The sequence below is a fragment of the Artemia sp. Qi Xiang Cuo genome, chromosome 11 (assembly GCF_049724085.1).
Source record: "Artemia sp. Qi Xiang Cuo chromosome 11, ASM4972408v1, whole genome shotgun sequence".
NCBI classification, from domain to species: domain Eukaryota; kingdom Metazoa; phylum Arthropoda; class Branchiopoda; order Anostraca; family Artemiidae; genus Artemia; species Artemia sp. Qi Xiang Cuo.
This window is the reverse complement of record NC_142804.1, coordinates 69,988,004-70,006,192: the sequence shown is the minus strand read 5'-3', so window position 1 is coordinate 70,006,192 and position 18,189 is coordinate 69,988,004. Positions and strand designations below refer to the sequence as shown.

Genomic DNA, 18,189 nt, shown 5'->3' with positions numbered 1-18,189 from the left:
GTTGTACGTAAGAGATGGAAGATCACACTTTTTGATCAAATTAGCTACTTTTGATGAAAAAGTCACAATGCAATTTTTTTGGGTTACGACTTTTTTTGTTTTTAATCTTCGATGCATGAGCAGTTCTTGTGTTTTCAATTGAGTGCTAGTTTTGCAAAATCCTTCACATACAGGGCAATAAAACCACAAGTTTTGCAGATGCATGTATTTTATAGATGCTTTTCCAGCCAGTTTTCTAGATAAATGCTGCATAGGCTGCGAAACCATAATTTTTGTTCGTTTTCAGTTTCAACTTTGCCCTTTACTTCATAGGACATAATAAGTTTTTTTTTAATTAATTTTTCGACAGTCAAAAGACTAAGCTACCTCATTTGACCCATGATCATTCGGAGATCATTTAGGGACTGGTTCAACTACATACTAAGTGTACATTTCACAAAATATGTTTGATTTCCAGGAAATTTGGCATTCAAAGGTTTCTGAGCTTGATGATTAAGAATTACAGGCTGATATTCCAATACAATAGTCCAATATCCAAACAAGTTAAGTGCATAGGCCATATCAGATACAGGGTGGTAAGCAGGGGGGGGGGTCGGTCTATAAATATATATATATATATATATATATATATATATATATATATATATATATATATATATATATATATATATATATATATATATATATATATATATATATATATATATATATATATATATATGTGGGGCTGAGCTTAGGCAGCGAATAGGTACTATTTGAAAGATAAAGATAGCTTTAAACGATTGTTTGCCTGTTATTTCAAGCAAATTAATGGTTCTATGTCAATTCTATATTCTTGGTCAACCTTCTTAAGACCATAGACGGGCGTTCCTTGTTTGCCTCTCATTACAGGCAATCTAACGGTCTTATGTCAATTTTAAATTCTTGGTCAACATGCGTGAGACTCTAGGCAGGCATGCCTTTCCAAAAACTAACAAACAAGCATGTGTCCAATAAGAGAGTCATGCATACTCCCGCCATTTACCCGTGCCCCAGCCATTTAAACATTTGCCTCTCAATTACTTGGACTAATCTGTCTTGGTTTTTCTCTGTCTACAATTAGCCATGTTTTGATGCAACCTATGCAACCTACTGCAAAATACTTGATAAACTTCAATTCAAAATCAACGGATATATATATATATATATATATATATATATATATATATATATATATATATATATATATGTATATATATATATATATATATATATATATATATATATATATATATATATTATAATTCCAATACAAAAAAGTCCAATATTCCAATACAAAAAGTCCAATATTCCAATACAAAAGTCCAATATCCAAACACGTTAGTGCAATAGGCCAAATCACGATACAGGGTGGTAAGCAGGGGGGGGGGTCGGTCTATATATATATATATATATATATATATATATATATATATATATATATATATATATATATATATATATATATATATATATATATATATATATATATATATATATATATATATATATATATATATATATATATATATATATATATATATATATATATATATATATATATATATATATATATATATATATATATATAATATATATTATTACTATCCCCCCCCCAAAAAAAAAAAAAAATTTTGCGCGCGTAAATGATCACACAGTGTTTGATTTTTACCACAGTAGATTAAAGATTTTGATATGTAATATTGAGATTCATTTTGCAGTAAAGAAGTCCAAAATAATTGGGTGGTAATTTACCCACGCCTACTACTATCATATTTTACTACTAAATAACATCACATGCTTACATCAATAAGGCTTATTAACCAATTTTGCAATTATCAAGAAATATTAAACGACTACAATTAAAAAAAGAAAAATAAATCAATTTAAAAAGAAATTATTTTTCCATGAAAAGTAAAGGAAAAATTCAAAACTTAAAACAAGCCAAAACTTGCTTGAATAAGATATTAAAAAAATAACGAGAAAGAATTACAATAAATTGAGAAATGAAACCAAAAATGAAAAAAAAGAAATATTATAATGAACAATAATGAAAACCCAAAACGAATATACATTGTCACTAGTAAGGATGGTATAGTCACCCTATAGCCTCCCTAGCATCATGGGTGCTTTACTAGAAATTAAAATGTTCGTTATACAGTTTTCTTATTTCGCTATAAAATCACTAAATAACCAATTACTTATGCCTCTAATAATTCTCTTTTTGATATCAGTGTATTTTTAACAATTAATTTAGTTTTATTAATCTAATATGGTGTAAATTCTCTTCGATATTTTATTCCACTTAAATCCATTGCTTTCAAATATATTAAAGTCCCATTGGCTCAAATAGACTTCCAATTTTAAGTACTTATTCAGTTTCCAGTGAAGAAACAATGATACTCTAGCCGTTTGGAGGTTTTGAGGGGCAGAAACGCCACCCTGTTTATGATAATTTATGTATGTTTTGTTTCATTTATTCCCTCATAGCGCTTTCTGCTCGCCTTAAGTTATAAATTCGCTATTAAACTTTCCTTTAAAAAATTCTTTCTAATTATATCAAATGAATAATTTTTTATGACAAAGGTCAAAACATATAAAATACATAATTTTTCTAATATCGGAATTCATATCCTCGGAATTGGGAAAAACTCGGAATTCATATCGCTGTGAATTGCGCACCTGTAAGTTTTTGTTTCTTGAAACCAAAAAAAATTTATTAGAACTCAGATACACATTTTTGATAGTACCGCCACATCAATACCTAGAAACAATATTTTTATTCAAAACTTTGGTTATAAAAACTAATGTGAAAATCTGACTTACCTCGAGATTTGTATGAAGATTATGTGAAGGTGAACGGATTTCAATTATTTTTGACATCATCGTAACATCTGCAGTGAATAGAAGTCCATACCCAGCATCTCTAGTATGAATCAAATAACATTCTTATTAGCATCTACACAAATTATGACAAAAGCAGTGACCATATCATATACACTAGTAAAAAAGGAAGGAAGAAGAATCCTTATTCATCTGAGATTATGAAGAGATCTACAGTGGTTCATTTGCTATTACAAGTGCAATTTTGATTTTCAAATCAAATTTAAACAGATTAAAGTTTATTTAAATGACACTACAGGGACTTGATATTAGCGGGCAAGAGGCTGTTGCATAATTTCTTCTTAACCCATTGTAATTGCCTATGCAGGTATTTGGAAAAGATTTGATAGTTTCATAAGAAAAAGGAGTAATTTTCTGATAAATAAAATGTTTAATGAACTGAAAAGAAATTCAAAAGACATATAATCACCGCTACTCCATTTAAACAGCCACCATTAACATCAATTACAGCCAGAATTTGGGCCTAGAACCTACAGCAAGCCATTTCTAGACTTCCCAATAGTAAGACATAAGAAACTACCTTAACTATAGATAGGTAGATAGATCAGTATATTTGAAAAGGCGAGGAGCCATATCAAGACTGTATCCAGGGGGAGGGGGAGGTGCCGGGTTTGAACCACTCGAAATTTTTGTCCGACTCGTTAAAACCTAACAAAAATGTGTATAAACAAATTTTGATACGTTTTTTAAAGTTTTTTCTTTACCCTCCGCCTCCCCCGAACCAAAATCTTCGATACACCTTTGGCCCATATCATAAGCAGCACAATAGCGCTGCCTAAGTAAAGGAAGATGTTGGCACAATGTATTATTTATTTATTTATTTTTCTTGGTTGATTTTAGACCAGGGCACCTCATATCGAAGGAGTTGTCGTAGAAACTTCGAAAAGGGCTCATCCGATCGGAAATTGAAAGGACCCTCTTTTTAATAGCCGAAATTGATTGGAAGGCAACTAACACCCCTTCCATGCCCACCATTTCCTCAAACACATCCAATCAAAATTTTGAGATTGCCATTATTTGCAACGTAGTTGAAAGATCTGGTAATTATGTCTTTGAGGAGGACACTCCCTCCAGAGCCCTCAGGGAAAGGGTTGTAATTTACGCCCTGGGGGCATATAAGATTTTTTATAGAAAGCGTTGTCGTAGAAACTTCAAAAAGGGCTCATTCGATACGAAATTCAAAGGGCTAGTGCCCTTTTTAATAGTCGAAAGTGATTGGAGAGCAACTAACCCCCTCTCATGCCCACCATTTCCCCAAACATATCCAATTAAAATTTTAAGATTGGTATTTTCTTCAACGTAGTTGAAATTCCTGGAAATTATGTCTTTGAAGATGGCAACCCCCCACAGCCGTCAGGGCAAGGGTTGTAAGTTATGCCCGGAGGGCATATAAGGTTCATTATAGAAAGTGTTGTCATAAAAACTACAAAATTAGTTCATTCGATTGAAAATTCAAAGGGCTAGTGGCCTTTTTAATAGTCGAAAGTGACTGGAGGACTAATCCCCCTCTCACGCCCACTTTTTCCTCAAACACATCCAGTCTAAATTTTGAGATATACATTTTGTTAAACGTAGTTAAACGTTTTGGAAATCAGGTATTTGAAGATTATAACCCCCTCAGCGCCCTCAGGACCAGGGTTGTAAGTTGTGCCCTGGGGGCATATAAGATTTTTATAGAAAGCGTTATCGTAGAAACTTCAAAAAGGGCTCATTCAAATGGACATTGAAAGGGCTAGTACCCTTTTTAATAGTCGAAAGTGATTGGAGGGCAATTAACCCCCCTCTCACACACACTCTTTCTCCAAACACATCCAATCAAAATTTTGAGATAGCCATTTTGTTCGACGTAGTTGAAACTTCTGGAAATTAGGTCTTTGAGGATGACAACCCCCTCCACATTCCTCGGGGCAAGGGTTGTACGTTATGCCCAGGGGGCATATAAGGTTTTTTTATAGAAATCGTTGTCGTAGAAACTTCAAAAAGGCCCCCCCCCACGCCCATCTTTTCCCCAAACACTTCCGATCAACATTTTGATATAGCCATTTTCTTGAACATAGTTGAAGGGTCTGGAAATTATGTCTGAGTATGAACCCCCCTCCTCCCCACAGCCCTCAGGGCTAAGGTTGTAAGTTATGCCCTGGGGACATATAAGTTTCTTTTCTATAGAAAGCGTTGTCGTAGAAACTTCGAAAAGGGCTCATTCAATTGGGAATTGAGAGGGATAGTGCCCTTATTAATTATCAAAAGCAATCGAACGGCGAATGCCCCCCCCCCAACGGTCATCATTTCGCCAAACAATTCCGATCAACATTTTGATATAACCATTTTGTTGCACGTAGTTGAAGGGTCTGGAAATTGTATCTTTGAGTATGACAGCCCCCCCCCCCCCCCACAGCCCCCAGAGCTAAGGTTGTAAGTTATGCCCTGGGGGCATATAAGATTTGTATATCAATCAATCAATTTATTTACTGCGCCATAATACTATAAATATAGCATTGGCATTGTCAAAAATAAAATTAAAGCACTAAAAACAATTAACTATGTACAATTATTAAATGATTCGACAAAATATGGTACAAATGAAGATAAGTAGCACTGACTTGAATTCGGTGCTGGCTGTTTCAGGACAACTTTAACGGCAGCTTTGCTCGTTGTCGCAGAACCGTCAATTCTTGGCTCTAAGAAATCAGGTAAGATGCTTCTACGCCGTTGTGAAAGAAGACATTGGAGGCCGAACCTCATGACTGCTTCGTGTCTGCGTTGGAGTAGGGTTTTGAGACCAAACCTTTGGTTTGGAAACTCTCCTTGTTTGAACCGTTGGCGTGGCGGAGGATGATGACCGTTTCTGCATCTTCTCTATTTTGCTTGTCCTGTTCTTTTGTTAAGCACGGATGCCAGACTTGACAACCGTATTCCAGAGCGAGTAAGACGTATGTTTTTAAGATGTTTGTAAGGGCCAGGGTGTTAAAACCAAAGCGTTTCAGATTCGCGGACGATCTTAGTAGTCCTGCTCCTTTGCTTACAATCTTGTTGACTTGGGAACCCCACTTCAGGTTTTGTCAATAATAATTTCAAGAATTTCGGCAGAGTCCACTGATTTGATCTCAACTTCTTTTTCAATATTGCCTATGTGTTTCTTGAGGAAGTTCACTCTGATGACAACACTTTTTTTCTTGCTGGTTTCCATTCTAGCCTCATAAGCCTCCATTGTCAGTTCATCAAAGGCTAGCTTAAGCTCGTCTTTGGCTGTGGCTAATTGACGCAAGAGAGGCAAGGAGAGGCCATCAGCAAACTGGGCACTGTTCGGCTATTTCTTTCGCAGCTCATTGACTGCTATAACGAAAGCAATCGGGCCCAGGATAGTACCCTGTGGGGCACCGCAGGTAATCCTGAGGAACTCAGAAAAGATATCAAGGGAGAGTTGAACACACTGACGTGTGTCACTCAGGAAGCTAGCAAAGTAGCTTTACAATTAATTGTCTCGATCACATGTTGTTGGCTCAGCTGACAACGAGTTAGGGGTCCAGATAATCAAACGCCTTGATCATATCGGCAACCAGAAGCTCCACGAAGGAGTTTAGGCACTCTACGTGACGAAGAATTTCATCCAGTAGGGTGACTAGATAGTGTATGGTGCTGCATTCGGAATGGAAGCCGAACTTTCTGGGATCTATTGACTCCTTTATATCCTCGTATAGCCAGTTGAAGATGAATCGCTCGAAGATTTTCGAAAATATTGTGGTCTTTAATATTGGGCGGAGGTCTTTAACTTCAGTCGCGTTAGCTACATTTGGGATTGGCACTATATACGCTTTTTTGAAGCAGATGGGGAAGGTACCCTCAACCAAGTACTGGTTATAAATTGCTGCAAGGGGTACACAGAGTTCTTTGGTGCCATGGACCAGTACACCTGGGGGTATCTCTTTCGGATAGGCCGCCATACGGGGATCAAGTTTGGCTAGTTTTTTTTCAGCTTCTTCAGTCGTAATGACTGGGATCTTAGACATTTCTTCTTCTTTAGGTGGGAGTTCTTGGAGAGGGTGTTGTTTTCTACAGATGCTTGCAAAAAAGGAGTTTATTTGGTTGGCGTCAAGTTTGTTCCCACTTTCGTCCAAGATATCAGGATTTTTTTTTCGACCCATAAGTTTTTGCACATTGCTGTGAAAACGCTTGGGATCGCTTTTCATAAACTTCTCCACTGTTTTTGACCCGTGGGCTTTGCGGGCATCACGACATCTTTTCACTACTAAGTTCCGTAAGCGTTTTGCTTCGTCTAGACGGCTTGTTTCGAATAGTTTATCTTCTTCAGAGATGGGCTCTTGGATTTCGTCGGTCATCCACGGTTTATCAAGTGGTTTGATTGTTTTCTCTTTTCTAGGAAAACAGTCTTCAAATCCCTTAAACGTTAGGGTGAGGAAGTCTTCTGCCATAGAGTTAGCGTAATCAAGTTTCAGAATGTCAGACCAGTTCTGGGACTGTAACCAGAGTTTATAGGTAGTAATTTTTTCCTCAGTGATGGGCCGGAAAGATATGACTTATTTTTCATTTACGGGTTTGTAGTTATTTGGTTCCAGTCGTACAATCAAATGGTCACTTCGCCCTAGTGGATGTTGTGTGACTGGCTCTTTGTAATATCCACTGCAGTTAGAAAAAACTAGATCAAGGGTCTTAGTTTGCCGCGTTGGACACTTTACCAGCTGTTTGAGGGACATTAAGTCCACAACCTAATTGTGTTTGATGTCGTTGAAATCTCCAACGACAAATAACGCAGCATATGGGTATTTACTTCTGATCCATTCAACGCAATTCTGTAAATATGATATCAGCTGCTTCCTATAGGGGCCCTTGGAAGGGAAGTAAACAACTCCGTAGATAACTGATCCGAAGGTTTTAGGCAATTTCTTTAGCCGAGTCCATATCCAAAGAACTTCGACTTGGCGTTCACGCGTGATTGGTATTTCAAGTACCCTGCTTTATATAGAATTTTTGAAAATGAGTACAACGCCACCTCCTTGCTGAACAGGTTGGCCATCTTCACCACGTCTAGGTAATAGGTGGGTGTTGTAGCCGTCAATTTCGATCAGATCTGGCGACGGAACCCATGTTTCAGTTATAGCTGATAGCGCTGTCGTAAAAACTTCAAAAAGGGCCCATTCGGTTGGAAATTGAGAGGGCTATTGCCCTTTTTGATAGTCAAAAGCAATCGGAGGGAGACTCAGTCACCCCCCTCACGCCCATCATTTCCCCAAACATTTCCGCTCAACATTTGAATATGGCAATTTTGTTCAACGAAGTTGAAAGGTCTGGAAATTATGTCTTTGAGGATGACAACCCTCCCCCGATACCGTCAGGACAAGGATCGTAAAGTTATGCCCTTGGGGCATATAAGGTTTGTATAGAAAGTTTTGTCATAGAAGATTAAAAAAGGGCTTATTCAATTGAAAAATGAGAGTACTAGTGCCTAATTTATAAGTCAAAAGTGACCAGAGGACAAATGCCCCCCCACGCCCCTCATATCCCCAAGCACTTCCAATGAAAATTTTGAGATAGCCATTTTGTTCAACGTATTTGAAAAATCTGGAAATTATGTCTTTGAGGATAACAAATCCCCCCAACCCACAGGGCAAGGGTTGCAAGTTACGCGTCGGGGACATATAAGGTTTTTATAGAAAGCATGGTCATACTAAACTTCGAAGGGGGTTCATTAGATTTGTAATCAGAAGCTCTAGAGCTCTTTTTAAGAGTCAAAGTCATCGTAGGGTAGCTCCCCCCCCTCCACACACACGCGTCGTAAAACACTTCAATCAAAATTTTGAGATAGCCATTTTGTTCAACGTGTGCCCTTTTTAATAGTCAAAAGTGATATGAGGGCAACTAATCTTTCTCTCACGCCCATCATTTCCCCGAACACATCCAATCAAAATTTTGAGATAGCAATTCTGTTCAACGTTGTTAAAAGGTCCGGAAAGTATGTCTTTGAGGATGACAAACCCCCCACAGCCCCCAGGACAAAGGTTGTAAGTTATGCGCTGGGGGCATATAAGGTTTTTTATGGAAAGTGCTGTCATAGAAACTTAAACAAGGGCTCATCCAATTGGGAATTGAGAGGGCTAGTGCCCTTATTGATAGTCAAAAGCAGCCAGAGGATGAATAGGACACTCCCAAACTTCCAATCCCACACTCCCCCCCAAAAAAACACTTCCGATCAACATTTTGACATAGCCAATTTATTAAACGTAGTTGAAGGGTCCTGAAATTATGTCTTCGGGCATAACCCCCCCCCAGCCCTCAGGGCTACGGTTGTAAGCTATGCCCTGGGGGCATATAAGGTTTTTATAGAAGCACTGTCATATAAACTACAAAAGGGGTTAATTCGAGCGGAAATTGAGAGGGCTATTGCCCTTTTTAATAGTAAAAATTAATCGGAGGGAGAATCACCCCCCCCCGCCCATCATTTCCCCAAACATTTCCGATCAGCAATTTGATATGGCCATTTTGTTCAACGTAATTGAAAGGTCTGCAGATTATGACTTTGAGGATGACACCCCCTATATCCCTCAGGACAAGGGTCGTAAGTTATGCCCTTGGGGCACCTAGGGTTTTTATACAATTTCTGTCGTAGAAGCTTCAAAAAAGGCTCATTTAATTGGAAATTGAGAGGACTAGTGCTTTTTTTATTAGTCCAATCTGACAGAGGGCAAATACCCCCCCCCCCCTCCACGCCCATCATTTCTCCAAACACTTCCAAGCAAAAGTTTGAGATAACTATTTTGTTCTACGTATTTGAAAAAGTTTGGAAATTATGTCTTTGAAGATAAAAATCTCCCCAGCCCTCAGGGCAAGGGTTGCAATTTATGCCCTGGGGCCATATAAGGTTTTTTTTATAGAAAGTGTGGTCATATAAACTTCGGAGGGAGCTCATTGGATTGGAAATCAGACGCTCTAGTGCTCTTTTTCTTAAGAGTCAAGGTGATCGGAGAGCAGCTAACCCCCCCCTCACATACAAACGTCGTATTGTCCCGAAATGCATCTGATAGAAATTTTGAGATAGCCATTCTATTCAAAATAGTCTAAATATCATACAACGAGGCTTTTGGGGTTGGAACAAACCCCAGAGATTAGGGACAAGGGTTATAAGTTATGCCCAGGGGTATTTAAGGTTTTTTTGGAAGGGATGGTTTTTTAACCTTAGAAGAGGCTCATTGGGTTGAAAATGGGAAATTCTAGTTCCTTTCTAAGCGTCAAAAGTGATGGATGACATTTTGCTCCCCCCCCCCCCCCTTCTACAATCCATCCTTTCACCAAACGCATCTGATTGAAATTATGAGATAGCGATTTTTTGAAAAATAGTCCAAAGAACGTATAATAAGGTCTCTAGGGATGACACAACCCCCCAGCGCCCTGGGGATAGGGTTGCAATTTATTTTATGAAGGCATATAAGTTTTTATTGAATATAAGTTTTATTGGTAGTATAAACATCAGATGGGACTTATTTGATTTGAAATTGGAAGCCATAGTGCCCTTTTTAAGAGTCAAAGTGATTTGAGAGCAAACAGCCCCCCCCCCCTCCACGCTCAGCATTTGCCTTAATACCTCCAATCAAAATTTGGACACAAAAATTTTATTAATCGTAGTTGAAGGTTTCGGAAATTATGTCCCCCCCCCCTAGAGCTCTCAGGGAAAGGGTTGTAAGTTTTGCGTTTAGAATATATAAGGTTCTCATAAAAAAAAAGGTAGTGGTATTTGCTTTGGAGGGGATTCATTGGATTGTTAATCATAAGTTCTAGTGCCCTTTTTAAGAGTCAAAATTATCGAAGCTCAGCTAGTACCCCCCCCCCCCCCCACAAACACATAAACACATCGTGTTTTCCTGACATGTATCCAATAGATATTTTGAGACAGTCCTTTTATACAATTAAATAAAAAAAAATAAGTTCTTTAAACTGAAAGTAAGGAGCGACATTAAAACTTAAAAAGAACAGAAATTATTCCGTATATGAAAGGGGCTGTCCCCTCCTCAACGCCTCGCTCTTTACGCTAAAATTTTTTATTGTTTTAAAAAATAGTTGTGAGAAAGAGTCTAACTTTAGCGTAAAGATCGAGGCGCTGAGGAGGGGACAGCCCCTTTCATATACGGAATAATTTCTCTTCCTTTTAAGTTTTAATGTCGCTCCTTACTTTCAGTTTAAAAAACTTGTTTTTTTTATTTAATTTCTGATCGTTTTTTAGTTAATGCAGGTTTTATTTTGGCTCACCGTCATTGAATAAGTAAACAAAATTTGCATACAAATTTTACTTTTCTTTTGCTAAATGGCTGTCTCTAAATTTGGTTTTGACGTAATTTACAAATTAACTTACGTAACGAACTTCTATATTCGTATATTTTTCTTCTGGCAAAAAATACAAAGTTGCAGGTTTTTGCTGATATGAGCTATAAATTAAAGTTATTGAGATTTCTGATAGGGTGACTCTAACGGTGTGATCTCTATGAAGTTTCTTTCACGTGTAGAGGATTTTTCCCCCCTCTTTAGAACATCACATAAGTTTCCTCAGGCTCGTACCCTTTGATGAGTAAAGCAATACTTGATAAAGTTCGCTTATTTAGAATCGGTAATATAAACCCATTCTTTTGATACATTTATTGACATCAAAATTCCGTTTTTAAAAGTTTCGATTACTACTGAGCCGTATCGTTTCTTTTTTTTATTGTTTTTTTTTTATTACGTATATGTTATTACGTATATGAGGGGGTTCTCCCCTTAGTCAATACCACACTCTTTACGTTAAAAGTTAAAAAAATTTTAAATTCACAAACCCCTGAATCACAAAGGCCGTTTAATTAGAATAGATAGCTCTTTTGAAAGCACAAAAAAAAAACTGTAGCGTAAAGAACGAGGTATTGACTTGGGGGAGAACCCCCTCATATACGTAATAATTTCTGTTCGTTTTAAGTTCTAATGTTGCTTCTTACTTTCAGTTGAAAAAACTAGTTTTTTTTTATTATTTAATTTCTGATCGTTTTCTGAATAACGCTTGGAAATTCGGAGCCCCCTTCATAGAAATGTCCCTTACCCCAAAGAAACATCCTCCACGGAAAAATTCTCCCGAGTAACCCGCTCCTCCAGAAAAAAATTCTTCCTGAAAATGTCTGTATACTTCCCAATAACCAATAAAATATGTAAGCAATGGGCAAAGTTCATAACTTGCAGCCCTTCCCCTGGGAACTGTGGGGGATTAAGTCATCCTAAAAGACATATTTATTAGATTTTTGATTATGCTGAACAAAATGGCTATCTGAAAATTTTAATTGGGTGACTTTAAGAAAAAAATGAGCGTGGGAGGGGGCCTAGTTACCCCCCATTTTTTTGTCACTTAAAAAGGGCACTAGAACTTTTAATTTCCTTTCCAATGAGCCCTCCTACGATATTCTAGGACCACTGGGTCAATACGATTACCCCTGGAAAAATACGATCAATACGATTACCCCTGGATCTGGCAAAAAATGAAAAATTCTACATTTTTGCAGATAGGAGCTTGAAACCTCTGATACGTAAGGTTCTCTGATACGCTGAATATGATGGTGTGATTTTTATTAAGGTTCTATAACTTTTAGTGGGTCTTTCCCCCTTTTTCCGAAAATCAGCCGAATTTTCTCAGGCGCGTAACTTTTGATGAGTAAGATTAAACTTGATGAAACTTATATATTTGAAATCAGAATTAAAATTTGATTCTTTTGATGCATCTATTGGTATCAAAATTCCGTTTTTTAGAGTTTCGGTTACCATTGAGCCGGGTCGCTCCTTACTTACAGTTCGTTACCGCGAACTGTTTGAAATAGTGCAATAATCATAAAACAACGCTTTTCAGGTTGATAAAGACCACCAGAGCCTGAGGGCGAGGGCTGTAAGTTATGCCCTTGGGGCATTTAAGGTTCTTATGGAAGGGATGGTCGTATAAGCTTTAGAGGTGGCTCATTTGGTTGAAATTGGAAGTTCTAGTTCCCTTTTAAGAATCAATAGTGGTGGAGGTAAAGTATCACCCCACCCAACTGTCCTTCTTTTCACTAAATGCATCTGGTTGAAATTGTGCGATGGCAATTTTGTTTAAAATAGTTCAAAGATCATATAACAATGCTTCAAGGGTTGACACAACCCCCCCCCGATCCCTGGGGCAAGGGCTTTAAGTTATACTTTGGGGGCATATAAGGTTTTATGGAATGGGTGGTCGTATTAAATTCAGATGGGTCTCATTTGATTTTAAATTGGAAGTCATAGTACCCTTTCTAAGAGTCAAAGTGATTTGAGAGACCCCCCCCCCCCACGCCCATCATTTCCCATAACAAACATCCAAACGAAGTTTCGTCCAATTTTTTCAGCATTGTTGAAAGATTCAGTAATTATGCGTAGCAATAGATGGAGTAGCAGCAGTGGCATTAGTAGCAGTATGCAAATAGCACCTTTTTTTCAACATCCCCTTCAACACACGGTGAAATTTTTAACTTAATACCATCAACCGGTCCTGAAGCATTGCTAATACATCCTCTTGACAACCTATATGGGCATAGTGTGTTTCGATGTATTTCAATACATTTACAATATTGCCCAAAATTTTCGCCTTAATATCCTTAGGTTTATTACTTGTAGCAGTAGCACCAGTTAATAGTAGTAGTATTAGCTTTATTAGCAGCAGTACTAAGTATTAATATTATGATGCAAACATCCCCCCTTTTGATTGGATTGATTGGAAATTGTTATTTTGTCCGAATTGTCAAAATTGGATTTTGATTGGAAATGGTTAGTTCAACATCCCCTACAGCAAGTGTGGTAAGTTTTAATTTCACACACGAAACTGTTCCTAAGATATTGCTGATAAACCCTTTTGACAACCTGTATACGGTTGGCAGGTTGTCATCCGTAAAACAGAAATATTCTCTGAAGATTTTACCTTCATACCTTATTAGGTTTTGGATTTTGAGCTAGCCAGAAGACACTGTGTGTATTCATTTAATGCTGCTTCTACGATTACTGTAACTAACGACACTAATGGCATTAAGTTGAAATTTTTAGAGAACGTTCAGGAGAAGTTTCAATTAAACGAAAAACATATATGCATGCAGGTATTAAAAGGGTTTATAAGCACTCTAGGACATATAAGAACACAGGCAGCAATGCTTTATCATAGCTAGCAGTATCATTGATACTTTAAAGGAGCTAATTTGATTGAAAATTAAAAGCTATATTACCCTCTTAAGAGTCAAAAATAATTGGAGGGCAATCAGCCCTGCTCTTTAGCTCAAATTTTCTAGACACTTCCAATCAAAATTTTAAGGTCAACCCCCCACAGTTATGTAATTTGCCCATTATGCTTAAAAACTAAATGTTGCTTTAAAATTAAATTAAAACACACTGTTTGTATGCTGGTTGCCAATAAGATATCTCAGCAATATACCAAGAGCAACTGTTCAAATTTTCAGGGCTACTTCTATTACTACTTCTGCTCTTAAAATTATACTAAATCAAAAGAGTGTAATTGTATCTAGGCTATGAAAGAGCACAAATATAATTTTCTGGGAATGGTATTAACTTTTATTTATCAGGTGAACTAGAGGATGTATATCACTAAATTAAACACTACTATTTGTGTCAAGAATTTCAAAAGAGATTATGTTGTTATAAATTGCTGAAAAAGTTCCTCCAGCCAGCATATAAATTAGAAGGCTAAACTATAAATTCTTAATGGAAAACCGAAAAGATTCTGACTATTATTTCCTTTTTCCCTGAAAAAGACTATGTCAATATAAAACAAACAGAAATTAATTAAAACAATGTTTTTCACAAAATAAGTTTAAAAAAAATATAAAGAACTCCATTAAACCAAAAATAAAACAAAAATAGAATCAAACAATTTACCAAGCATACAATTGCCTGAAATCAGTGTCAATAAATGAAAATCCAAAACGGACAGAAATTAGAATAAATATCAGAGTCAAACTCACAACGAGCAGCAATTAATATGATTAGGGTTTAAAACCCCAGTACTTTCTAAAAGCAGAAATATAATCTGTACTGTATAAAAAATAATCTTTTAAATGTTTTCACTTTTATAACTTTAAGAAATCAAAAATTAACTAAGATTTTAAGGAATAAATATCAGAATATGTATATTAAAGTGACAATGCAGATTTTTTCAGTAAATTCATCTGAATTTTTTCAATAAAGTACATTCTGGCTTTTAGAAAGCATAGGGAATTTGAACCCTACTCATATTAATTTCTGCTCGTTTTGAGTTTGACTCTGTTGTTTATTTTAATTTCTGTTCGGTTTTGGGGTTCATTTATTTATTGATACTGATTTGTGGTAGTTGTATGCTTGGTAGATTGTTTGATTCTATTTTTTTTTCATTTTTGGTTTAATGGAGTTCTTTACTTTTTTTGAAAAACTCATTTTGTGCAAAAAGTTGTTTTTTTTTCTTCAAAAAGAGCTAATTCGATTGGATTTTGAGAGGGCTAGTCCTCTTTTTAATAGTCAAAAGTGATCTGAAGACGAATACCCCCCCCCATGTACATCATTTTCCCAAAGACGTCAAATAAAATTTTTTGATAGAGCTATTTTTTTCAACGTAGTAGAAAGGTCTGGAAATTATGTATTTGAAGGTGACAACCCAGCCCTCCCCCACAACCCCCAGGAAAAGTGTTGTAAGTAATGCCATTGGGGCATATAAGGTATTTTAAAGAAAGCGTTGTAGCAGAAACTTCAAAAAGAGCTCATTCGATTGGAAATTGAGAGGACTAGGGCCCTTTTTATTAGTCGAAAGTCATCGAAGGGCAAATGCCCCCCCCATGCCCATCATTTCCCCAAACACTTCCAATCAAAATTTTGAGATAGCCATTTTGTTCAACATAGTTGAAGTTCCGGAAATTATGTCTTTGAGGATGAAAAATCTCCCCTAGCCCTCAGGGCAAAAGTTGTAAGTTATGCCCTAGGGGCATATAAGGTTTTTTATGGAAAGCGTGGTCATATAAACTTCGGAGGGGGCTCATTGAATTGGTAATAAGAAATGCCAGAGCCATTTTTAAGAGTTAAAGTGATCGGAGGGCAGCTACCTCCCCTACACACACACGTCATATTGTCCTGAAATGCATCTAATAGAAATTTTGAGATAACCATTTTATTCAAGATAGTCTAAATATCATATAACAATGCTTTTGGGGTTGAAAAAAAAACCTCAGAACCTAGGGGCAAGGGCTGTAAGTTATGCCCCAGGGGCATTTAAAGTTTTTTTTTTTCGGAAGGAATGGTTGTATAAATTTTAGAGGAGACTCATTTGGTTGAAAATTGGAAGTTCTAGTTCCCTTTTAAGAGTCAAAAGTGATGAAGGGCATCTAGCCCCCTCCCCCCCCCAACTACCCCTCTTAACTAAACGAATCTGATTAAAATTGTGAGATAGCGATTTTGCTCAAAATAGTCCAAAGAACATATAACAATGCCTCTAGGGTTGACAGAAGCCCCCAGTGCCCGGGGGGTTAGAATTGTAAGTCATGCCCTGGAATATAAGATTTTTATGGAATGGTTGGTCATATAGCCCCCCCCCCACGCTCACCATTTCCCCAAGGACATCCAATCAAAACTTGGAGATAGGAATTCTGTTCATTGTAGTTGAAGGGCCCAGAAATTATGTCTTTGAGAAGGACACCCCCGCCCAAATAGCACTGAAGGCAACTTACTTTTTGACTTAAGGCTCCTGCTGGTGGTCCAGCGTAGAGAGAGATGTGACTCTTTGCCTCCATTCCGAACGGTCCTGCGCAAGCGTGACTGATCCTTGGAGATCAGTACCGATCATGGAGAAGTACTGGGTATGGCTACCCTTCCATCTTAACCGGGGTCTTCCATGGGGGCGCTTCCCGCCATGTTGAGGGGGATCAAAATTGAAAAGTATGCTGGCATGCGAATTAAGTGGCCAAACCACCGTAGAGTTCTTATGGCGAGCTGCAGAGGGTTGGGGGTCTGATCCGTTAGTGTCAGCATTCGGTTATTTGAGACAAAGTCACACCTCTTGATCCCTTAGATTCGTCTTAGGAAGTTTGTCTGGGCCACATCTATGGCATCACGAGTAGAAGCAGATGCCGGCCAAGTTTCAGCACCGTAGAGAAGGACTTGCGTTACGGTCGTGTTGTAGATCCACAATTTTGTTTTTCGGTTAATGTTGGGCTTTGACCACAAGAAACGGCATAATTGAGCCAAAATAGACGCATCTTTTGCGATGCTCGACTGGACTTCAATTTCAATTGAGCCGTTACCCAAGACGACAGATCCAAGTTAAGTAAAAGAATTGACAACTTCGATAGTGTGCCCTAATACGTTGAATGATGGTGAGTTGACGGAATTTCCTGCCGGGTCAATGATCATTATTTTTGTTTTCGGCCAGCTAATATGTAGTCTCCCTTTCAGGGCATCTTCCGACAGTGTATTGAGAGCTGCCTCGAGTTCAGCTGCAGAAGTGCATATCAGGGCAATATCATCTGCGAAGTCGCAATCGGCTAGGACTCTATCGCCATGTTTCAGTCCGAATTGGAGCCAATTCGTGGTTCGATCCATGACAGTCAATCACCGCGTTGAAAAGTCTAAGAGCAGCAACACAGCCTTGCCTTACACCAGTATCTATCTCTAATAGTGGGCTTCAGCCACCATTAACCTGGAAGGAGCTTTTTGAACCAGTGTAGAGCGCCTTAAACAGGTGGCAATAGTTATCAGGGAGTCCCGTTCGTTTTAGTATCAGCCAAAGGGACTCACAGTCGATCGAGTCGAAAGCTGCTTTAAAGTCAAGAAATGCAATATATGCTGTACGCTGGAACTGCACCGGAGCAGATAAGGTTTTTATAGAAAGGGTGGTCGTATATACTTTGGAGGGAGCTCATTGGATTAGTAATCAGAAGTTCTAGTGCCATTTTTAAGAGTCAAAGTGATCAGAGGGCAGCTATCCACCTCACCTCAACAGGTGGTGATTTCCCGAAATAAATCAAATAAAACAATTTGAGACAGTTATTTTGTTCAACATAGTCCAAGATCACATAACAAGGCTTTTGGGGTTGATACAAACAACCAGAGCCTGGGGGCGAGGGTTGTAAATTATGCCGCGGGGCATTTAATATGTGTATACATGGGTTATCAAAAGGTGAAACTCGGGAATGACTGAGCATATTAATTTGGAATTTTCAGGAAATGATTAGGGAGATGATCAATTGAACAAAAAGGCAATATTTGCACGAT

General features: G+C 37.6%; 1 protein-coding gene across 1 annotated transcript in view; it reads right to left on the bottom strand.

Annotated features, from left to right (window-relative positions):
• LOC148947293 (von Willebrand factor A domain-containing protein 5A-like) overlaps positions 1–18,189 on the bottom strand; it is a 96,108-nt gene that overhangs the window by 64,678 nt on the left and 13,241 nt on the right. The window contains exon 4 of the mRNA XM_089096558.1: positions 2,845–2,944. Coding sequence (XP_088952684.1) covers positions 2,845–2,944 — 100 coding nt within the window. The remainder of the gene's footprint in view (positions 1–2,844; positions 2,945–18,189) is intronic.